We start from the raw sequence: 10,741 nt of genomic DNA on the forward strand, positions 1-10,741 counted from the left end.
AAGGGTAGGCATGTCGTTACCCCTGGCTAGCCACAGAGAGGAGTAGGCATGTCGTTAACCCTTGACTAGCCACAGAGAGGAGTAGGCATGTCGTTACCCCTGGCTAGCCACAGAGAGGAGTAGGCATGTCGTTACCCCTGACTAGCCACAGAGAGGAGTAGGCATGTCGTTAACCCTTGACTAGCCACAGAGAGAAGTAGACATGTCGTTACCCTGGTTAGTCACAGAGAGGAGTAGGCATGTCGTTACCCCTGGCTAGCCACAGAGAGGAGTAGGCATGTCGTTAACCCTTGACTAGCCACAGAGAGAAGTAGACATGTCGTTACCCCTGGCTAGCCACAGAGAGGAATAGGCATGTCGTTAACCTTTGACTAGCCACAGAGAGAAGTAGACATGTCGTTACCCCTGGTTAGTCACAGAGAGGAGTAGGCATGTCGTTACCACTGGTTAGTCACAGAGAGGAGTAGGCATATTTCTTACCACTGGCTAGCCACTGAGGCGAAGACGAATATAGTTCACTGTTAGCTTAAATAAGATCATACAAGTAACGAGTTTATTTTATTCCTAAAATAATCGTCTAAAATAATCGTTTTGTAATAGACACAATATTTGACGAATATAAAGAGAAAAACTGCATTAAACGACCGACCTTCAAGGACTCGAAAGTGATGTTGGGGTCCAGAATATTGAAAAAAAAGGTCTGGGAAGTCACGCTTGGTCTAAACAAATGCTGAAGCTAATTGCCCCCTTGTCTTGGCCGGCGTCTGGGGAAATTTTACCGCAATCATCAGCAAAGTTATCCCTCTGGTCTTGGTCGACATTATCAGGGAACGTTCCGGCAATCCTGGCGATTTCCGAAAAACTTCCGAAGATATCGACCTAGACAAGGGGGTACTTTACCTTCAGCATTTGTTTTCCCCCCGAGATGTTGTAGTCCGTAGGTAAGGGAGGCAACTCAAGTATATTGGCTACAAGTGTCAAATGGTAAAGATGGCAGAATGACGAGTTTTTTTTCACCAAGTAATTTAACGCTTATAAAAATTAGACGGCAAAAATTGAACTGCATTACGGATGATAAGCCCATGAATGCGTCATCATTTTGAATCATTCTGATCAAAATATTATGCATTCTTAGGAATATTAACCTGGATATTGTTGTTTTTTTGTTTTTGTTTTTGTTTTAGATTGACATTTATATTGTCTCTCTGTATTTTCTTTTGTTGTCAATATCATGAATTTAATTATTGTGAAACAACTTGCTGGGTGTCTTCGGCAGTATACTTCAGTGAGGTAGCACTATAAATCGGCAAAAGTTCCGGCCTATCACAAGGAGACTTAACACGAACATACCGCAGCCCCCCAAAACACACATACACACTCGCCACACGCATGCATGTCGCACGCACGGGAGGCCGTCCTTAAATGACCTTAGATGTTAATAGGACGTTAAACAAAATAAACCAAACCAAACCACTTACAAAACGAAATAGTGTTTTCGCGGTAAACAAGAGTTATTTAAAGAGAAATGCATACCTCAATATTTATTGTGGTCTGTTTTCATTGTTCTTTTATCATAACTGACAATATTACATTTCAATATATTACAGAAATAAAGGCGATTTTCTTCAACGTTGGGCAATTTATCTTCAGTGTATGTATCGTTTGTATCTGTGACATCACTTACCACATAAGGTGCCCGATAACTTCGTCGTAATTATACAATAGTTCAAAAGAGTCGATCTGGAACAAATATACACAAATATACAAAAGTGTCGACAGTTTTAGAATTACTTTTATCAAATTTTACGAAATTATTGATTTTCAATGTTTGTAGTTGGTAAAATGTATCTATGTTATAACGATATTATAGTAGTGTGAAATCCATTGAATTCCATGTTGGATACCTTGGTGATTGTGATGTAACTGTTACTTACCAGTTCCTTTGGTTGTAGAGTTTGCATGATGGGATTGTCCCTGACCGACAGGTGGAGCTGATAACCGATGATGACGAGGCGATGATTGATGGAATCCCCCACTAGGTGTATACTGCTCCCCATGACGAAGATTATCACACATAAATGGGTCAAGGTTGACGATAATTTCCTAGAACTTCGGTCAATCAGCTGCGCAAAAATCAGGGTCATTTTCGTAAAACTGATTAGAAAACACACGGTAAATAAAAATGTTGACTAACTCTATTGTTCCTCTGCTGTAAGAGGCGACTAATGTGCAACGTCAACTCACATTTTAGATGTACATTGGGGTAACTACATATTGCTTGATGCGCGTTAGTAAAATATAAGTTTGCCCCAATGTAAATACAACGATGCAGGTACAGAACAAATATCCTAATATTGACACTTGGTAATCACGACAGGCCATTCCATAAAACATTTCAAAAATAAACAATGATGCTGGGTATAGCTACAGCAACAGTGCCCCCTACCGGCCCCGCTAAAATGACCTTGACCCAAACACCATGAAACTCTAACTTGATCTGTAGCTTATCATTTACATACCAACTTTCACCAGCATTCATGCACCTTGAAGCATGGCTGAGAAAGTGTGCGGAAAACTGTGTGGACGGACTGACAGACGGACGGGGGAAACCTATAGTCCTCCGGTTTCATAGATAGAGGACGAACCTTATACACATCGATCGTCTGAACCACGATGAGTAACAACACAAAGGCCAATTTTTACCGGAAACACAAGGCGGCACTGTTGGAGTTGTCAATGCCGACAACTATGGAACGCCCAATTAACATAATAATTACATTCAATCAATTGAACTTATCTTCAAATAATTTAGAAAGGTTCAATTCAATTAAAGATAGGTTTAATTCAATTAGAGATAGGTACAATTCAATTAGAGATAGGTTCAATTCAATTAGAGATAGGTTTAATTCAATTAGAGATAGGTACAATTCAATTAGAGATAGGTACAATTCAATTAGAGATAGGTACAATTCAATTAGAGATAGGTTCAATTCATTTAGAGATAGGTTCAATTCAATTCGAGATAGGTTCAATTCAATTCGAGATAGGTTCGATTCAATTAGAGATAGGTTCAATTCAATTAGAGATAGGTACAATTCGATTAGAGATAGGTACAATCCAATTAGAGATAGGTTCAATTCAATTAGAGATAGGTACAATTCAATTAGACTGTTCATGTTGTAATTCACATACCTTGAGAATACAGAAAGGTGTAATGACGTTGTATGCCATATGGAAGTAGTCGCCGATACTGGGCTGGCTCAGGGGAAACCATTCTACAGGTACAAACAACTACAATACGAAATAAATTACAGTGTAAAACAAACATCTCGGAGGAAATATCCGGCAATCTTCGGAAATTAAGTCCGATTTCTGATGATTACCAGAGTAGATAGCTGCCTAGCGGATGAGAGATGGTATTTGGTCAAAGAATCAACTCTATACTGTAAACCCATATAATATTTTTAAAATCAAGATTTCCCCAGGATATATGTCAACTGTATACACATACAATTTCAGTATGATTTGATTGTTGACAGATAATGAACTTGTCCTTACACGTTATTATAGTAAATGTCACCTCTACGAACAACTAACTTAACACAACTATAAACAAAACAAAAACAAATTGTAAAAAAAATATGCCGTCCCGCTCCTATTCAACCAATCGCCCCGTGCAGAAGGGGTCAAAAAGAGGTCAAAGGTGATGTTTGACCCTTTGTTTACAGTTGTAGAACTTGATGTTGTGATTCTTTCACTCTTAAATACATGCAACGTTAACATCAGATAAAAGAGGAAACAATTAAATTGATATAATGATGAAATATTATTTACATGATGAAAAACCTAAACATTGATACTAAACTTACTGCCGCTATCGGACGTCCGAAATCAAAGATCCAATTCTCAAAGGCCAACAAGAGCCATATATCCCAGTGAAACTTGTCCGACTTCCGGGCGGGCGCGTCATCTCTACAGCATTTAAAATAAAAACAAATCATTCCCAAGGTTTTAAACATAGTAAACTCCACTGCGGTGTATCTGTTATAATTAGGGAAAGGTATTTTCAGGTTTGCGGACCACAAGTATCACATAAGAGAGTAGAGCACTTTAAAATACAAAATCACTGATTTTTATGTACTCTCTCACCGACACAAGAACATTTGTATGTACTCTCTCACCGATACAAGTACATTTATATGTACTCTCTCACCGAGACAAGTACATTTATATGTACTCTCTCACCGAGACAAGTACATTTATATGTACTCTCTCACCGAGACAAGTACATTTGTATGTACTCTCACCGAGACAAGTACATTTGTATGTACTCTCACCGAGACAAGTACATTTATATGTACTCTCTCACCGAGACAAGTACATTTATATGTACTCTCTCACCGAGACAAGTACATTTGTATGTACTCTCACCGGGACAAGTACATTTGTATGTTCTCTCTCACCGAGACATGTACATTTGTATGTTCTCTCTCACCGAGACAAGTACATTTATATGTACTCTCTCACCGAGACAAGTACATTTATATGTACTCTCTCACCGAGACAAGTACGTTTATATGTACTCTCTCACCGAGACAGGTACATTTGTATGTTCTCTCTCACCGAGACAAGTACATTTGTATGTACTCTCTCACCGAGACAAGTACATTTGTATGTACTCTCTCACCGAGACAAGTGCATTAATATGTACTCTCTCTCACCGAGACAGGAACATTTGTATATACTCTCTCACCGAGACAGGGACATTTGTATGTACTCTCTCACCGAGACAAGTACATTTGTATGTACTCTCTCACCGAGACAGGTACATTTGTATGTACTCTCTCACCGACACAAGTACATTTATATGTACTCTCTCACCGAGACAGGTACATTTATATGTACTCTCTCACCGACACAAGTACATTTATATGTACTCTCTCACCGAGACAAGTACATTTATATGTACTCTCTCACCGAGACAAGTACATTTGTATGTACTCTCTCACCGAGACATGTACATTTGTATGTACTCTCACCGAGACAAGTACATTTGTATGTACGCTCTCACCGAGACAAGTACATTTGTATGTACTCTCTCACCGAGACAAGTACATTTGTATGTACTCTCTCACCGAGACAGGTATATGTGTATGTACTCTCTCACCGAGACAAGTAGATTTGTATGTACTCTCTCACCGACACAAGAGCATTTGTATGTACTCTCTCACCGAGACAAGTACATTTGTATGTACTCTCTCACCGAGACAAGTACATTTGTAAGTTGCCGATCTCAGAAATACTGGGAATATTAGATAAATGTATCTGCTGTTGTTTATTTCTTTGACTACTGTTAATCATTCTCAACGTTGAACTCGGCATCACTTTTTGTGATCAATCTGTCAAATTTGTTACAAATGTTTGAGGTTATCTTCTCCGGGTTGGACACCTGACCCGGATCACCGGTAGTCCGGATGTTACCTCTCCGAGTCGGATACCTGACCCGGTACACCGGTAGTCCGGACGTTACCTCTCCGAGTCGGAGACCTGACCCGGTACACCGGTAGTCCGGACGTTACCTCTCCGAGTCGGAGACCTGACCCGGATCACCGGTAGTCCGGACCCTACCTCTCCGAGTCGGAGACCTGACCCGGTACATCGGTAGTCCGGACGTTACCTCTCCGAGTCGGAGACCTGACCCGGTACACCGGTAGTCCGGACGTTACCTCTCCGGGTCGGAGACCTGACCTGGATCACCGGTAGTCCGGACGTTACCTCTCCGAGTCGGAGACCTGACCCGGTACACCGGTAGTTCGGACGTTACCTCTCCGAGTCGGATACCTGACCCGGATCACCGGTAGTTCGGACGTTACCTCTCCGAGTCGGAGACCTGACCTGGTACACCGATAGTCCGGACATAACCTCTCCGGGTCGGAGACCTGACCTGGATCACCGGTAGTCCGGATGTTACCTCTCCGAGTCGGAGACCTGACCCGGATCACCGGTAGTCAGGACGTTACCTCTCCGAGTCGGACACCTGACCCGGTCCACCGGTAGTCCGGACGTTACCTCTCCGAGTCGGAGACCTGACCTGGTACACCGATAGTCCGGACATAACCTCTCCGGGTCGGAGACCTGACCTGGATCACCGGTAGTCCGGATGTTACCTCTCCGAGTCGGAGACCTGACCCGGATCACCGGTAGTCAGGATGGATCACCGGTAGTCAGGATGTTACCTCTCCGAGTCGGATACCTCACCCGGTACACCGATAGTCCGGACATAACCTCTCCGGGTCGGAGACCTGACCTGGATCACCGGTAGTCCGGATGTTACCTCTCCGGGTCGGAGACCTGACCTGGATCACCGGTAGTCCGGACGTTACCTCTTCGATTCAGAGACCTGACTCGGTCGAATAGTATAATGAATCATGTGACAAATCGCCTGAAGTTTCCATTAACGATTAGTATGTAGATAATGCAATTGTCCAATGTCGAGATGTAAGTGTTCCGTAGGTATTTTTAATTCTACCTTCTGGGGTAATGTGATTGATATGATAAGACGAAAACCGGCCATGATGTGTTGTATTATATTTATTTTCATGGTAAGATAATGTTTATATTCCCCCACTATCTAATATTTGTTACAATCTATCACTACAAGAAAGGTTATGTGATTTCATCCATGACTTAATAGTTCTTTTTGAAAAAGAATCATTGGTGAAATAAAAATGCCCCCCCCCCCCCCCCCCCCCCCCCCCCATTATAATATTATAATGCTTTTTTGAGTCACCTGTTCGACTAGATTGGTTTTTTCTCAATAAGTCGACCGTTCAATATGAATATACACATAAAATAAACTGTCATAGGTGGTCGGGTGATAAACACGGTGATAAACTTTTCTCATTGTCGTACAATAAGACCCCATGCACGCTTTCAGCCAACAAGAGTGTTTCGAAATTTTTGTAAAATAAATAAAGTTTATTATAGATTAAATAGAGCGGGGTAACACAACATATAATTATTTCAGAGATTGTTCTCAAGCTCTGTAAGATTACACCACAGTACCTGTCTATCACGATATCCGGTTCTTCCAAGTCGTAATCCCGGGTCTGACGTTTTCGCAGGTTGCCGTACAAATCGGCCATGATGATTGACTGGTTGAATCAACTGTGCAATGTTTGTACCCGCTTAAGATACGGTGTTATCAGAAGCTTCTCGTATCAAACTGTACACAGTTCTGACCCAGTGTATGTTAACCGTTCATATCAATACACTAGTTTGTTTACCCGAGTTTTGTGGCGACCGATTCGTATGGTAAAGCAAGCTGACCTGTACGTCCATAAGATTGTACAACATATCGGTAGTGCACAGGGGCATGTCTAGTCTTATATAATATAAGGGCTGTGTGAAGTTAGCTCAACATACGACATACGACATACGACATATCAGCCAACGAGGTAACTTTTGAATGTTCAGCGGCAGAACATTCAAAATCTGAATGTCGTATGTCGTATGTTGAGCGGCTGAACATTCAAAATCTGAATGTTGTATGTCGTATGTTGAGCCGCTGAACATTCAAAATTTGAATGTCGTATGTCGTATGTCGTATGTCGAGCCGCTGAACATTCAAAATCTGAATGTTGTATGTCGTATGTCGTATGTTCAGCGGCTGAACATTCAAAAGTTCCCTCGTTGGCTAGTAAAAACACAAGATATGAAGTTTTGTATGTCGTATGTCGTATGTTGAGCGGCTGAACATTCAAAATCTGAATGTTGTATTTCGTATGTTGAGCCGGTGAACATTCAAAATTTGAATGTCGTATGTCGACCCGTTGAACATTTAAAATCAAAATCTGAATGTCGTATGTCGTATGTTCAGCGGCTGAACATTCAAAATCTGAATGTCGTATGTCGTATGTCCAGCCGCTGAACATTCAAAAGTTCCCTCGCTGGCTGGTAAAAACACAAGATATCAAGTTTTGAATGTCGTATGTTGAGCGGCTGAACATTCAAAATCTGAATGTTGTATGTCGTATGTTGAGCCGCTGAACATTCAAAATTTTGAATGTCGTATGTCGTATGTCGAGCCGCTGAACATTCAAAATCAAAATCTGAATGTCGTATGTCGTATGTTCAACGGCTGAACATTCAAAATTTGAATGTCGTAAGTCGTATGTCCAACCGCTGAACATTCAAAAGTTCCCTCGCTGGCTGGTAAAAACACAAGATATCAAGTTTTGAATGTCGTATGTTGAGCGGCTGAACATTCAAAATCTGAATGTTGTATGTCGTATGTTGAGCCGCTGAACATTCAAAATTTTGAATGTCGTATGTCGTATGTTGTATGTCGTATGTCGTATGTCGAGCCGCTGAACATTCAAAAGTTCCCTCGTTGGCTAGTAAAAACACAAGATATGAAGTTTTGAATGTTGTATGTCGTATGTTGAGCGGCTGAACATTCAAAATTTGAATGTCGTATTTCGAGCCGCTGACCATTCAAAATCAAAATCTGAATGTCGAATGTCGTATGTCGAGCCGCTGAACATTCAAAAGTTACCTCGTTGGCTGGTAAAAACACAAGATATGAAGTTTTGAATGTCGAATGTCGTATGTTGAGCGGCTGAACATTCAAAAACTGAATGTTGTATGTCGTATGTCGAGCCGCTGAACATTCAAAATCAAAATCTGAATGTCGTATGTCGTATGTTCAGCGGCTGAACATTCAAAATCTGAATTTCGTATGTCGTATGTTCAGCCGCTGAACATTCAAAAGTTACCTCGTTGGCTGGTAAAAACACAGGATATGGAGTTTTGAATGTCGAATGTCGTATGTTGAGCGGCTGAACATTCAAAAACTGAATGTCGTATGTTGAGCCGCTGAACATTCAAAATTTGAATGTCGTATGTCGTTTGTCGAGCCGCTGAACATTCAAAATCGAAATCTGAATTTGGTATGTCGTATGTTGAGCGGCTGAACATTCAAAATCTGAATATCGTATGTCGTATGTTGAGCGACTGAACATTCAAAATTTGAATGTCGTATGTCGTATGTCCAGCCGCTGAACATTCAAAAGTTCCCTCGCTGGCTGGTAAAAACACAAGATATCAAGTTTTGAATGTCGTATGTTGAGCGGCTGAACATTCAAAATCTGAATGTTGTATGTCGTATGTTGAGCCGCTGAACATTCAAAATTTTGAATGTCGTATGTCGTATGTCGAGCCGCTGAACATTCAAAATCAAAATCTGAATGTCGTATGTCGTATGTTCAGCGACAGAACATTCAAAAGTTCCCTCGTTGGCTAGTAAAAACACAAGATATGAAGTTTTGAATGTCGTATGTCGTATGTTCAGCGGGTGAACATTCAAAAGTTACCTCGTTGGCTGGTAAAAACACAAAATATGAAGTTTTGAATGTCGAATGTCGTATGTTGAGCGGCTGAACATTCAAAAACTGAATGTTGTATGTCGTATGTCGAGCCGCTGAACATTCAAAATCAAAATCTGAATGTCGTATGTTCAGCGGCTGAACATTCAAAATCTGAATTTCGTATGTCGTATGTTCAGCCGCTGAACATTCAAAAGTTACCTCGTTGGCTGGTAAAAACACAAGATATGAAGTTTTGAATGTCGAATGTCGTATGTTGAGCGGCTGAACATTCAAAAACTGAATGTCGTATGTTGAGCCGCTGAACATTCAAAATTTGAATGTCGTATGTCGTTTGTCGAGCCGCTGAACATTCAAAATCAAAATCTGAATTTCATATGTCGTATGTTGAGCGGCTGAACATTCAAAATCTGAATATCGTATGTCGTATGTTGAGCGGCTGAACATTCAAAATTTGAATGTCGTATGTCGTTTGTCGAGCCGCTGAACATTCAAAATCAAAATCTGAACGTTGTATGTCGTATGTCGTATGTTGAGCTAACTCCAATAAGTGCCCTATAAATGCGCAAGAGCATTTCACGGTTCGCACCACAGTCAGTATGCGAAAGTAATGTACGCGTAAAATGCTCATTGCCTTTGAGCACTTATCCTTCAGGTGTTTAATATGTGGAACAAAGGAGAGTTTCGAATCGAAAATTAGACCGAGGAATTTGTTCTGCTCGACAACTGGAATTTTGCTACCATTTAATGTTTTTGACAGAAGTGTATGCAGACAGTTTTTGATCTGGAAAATTGAAGCCGTTTTCATCTGCCCATGTTTGTAGTTTGCCTAAACATTGTTGAAGTTGTCGTTCTATCGTGTGCATGTTCTTCGACCTAAAGCAGATCAAAAAGTCATCGACGAATAGAGACCCTTCAGTTGACCTATCGAGACATTTAGTTATACTGTTGATTTTCAGACCGAAAAGTGTTACGGAAAGGATCCCACCCTGAGGGACTCCCACTTCCTGTTTCGGAATAAGTTGAGCCAACGCGAACCTTAAAATGTCTGTCAGATACGTAATTTGAAATGAATTTTGGGATATTCCCACGTACACCAATTTCATGCATGGCAATATGGTATTATGAAACAAGAGACAAGAGACCCCAGAATGTTTTGATAAAAAAAAAGACGTCGTGTTGGTCCTTATAAGTGCCGTTAATTTTATTACCGGGTCGATTCGAAATCCAAGATGGCTACTATGACCCCAATATTGAAAAAATATTAAAAGTTCTTTTCCAGTTTCACCAATGGGACGCTAGGTCTAGCCCTCCACCTCTGGGTTGCGAGTTCGAAGTCTACAATGAACGTGGGG

The 10,741-nt window shown here is 41.0% G+C and overlaps 1 protein-coding gene across 1 annotated transcript; it reads right to left on the reverse strand.

Moving 5' to 3' along the window:
- Positions 1-1,663: 1,663 nt before the first annotated feature.
- LOC117319887 (ceroid-lipofuscinosis neuronal protein 6-like) lies at positions 1,664-7,216 on the reverse strand. The gene is made up of 5 exons (XM_033874601.1): positions 7,066-7,216; positions 3,870-3,972; positions 3,193-3,291; positions 1,935-2,123; positions 1,664-1,740 (listed from the first exon to the last, which is right to left on the reverse strand). Exons 1-5 carry the CDS (start codon positions 7,143-7,145, stop codon positions 1,681-1,683), a joined length of 531 nt encoding a protein of 176 aa, XP_033730492.1. The 5' UTR covers positions 7,146-7,216; the 3' UTR covers positions 1,664-1,680.
- Between the last annotated feature and the right edge of the window lie 3,525 nt (positions 7,217-10,741).

This window comes from Pecten maximus, unplaced genomic scaffold, assembly GCF_902652985.1.
Source record: "Pecten maximus unplaced genomic scaffold, xPecMax1.1, whole genome shotgun sequence".
Classification (NCBI taxonomy): domain Eukaryota; kingdom Metazoa; phylum Mollusca; class Bivalvia; order Pectinida; family Pectinidae; genus Pecten; species Pecten maximus.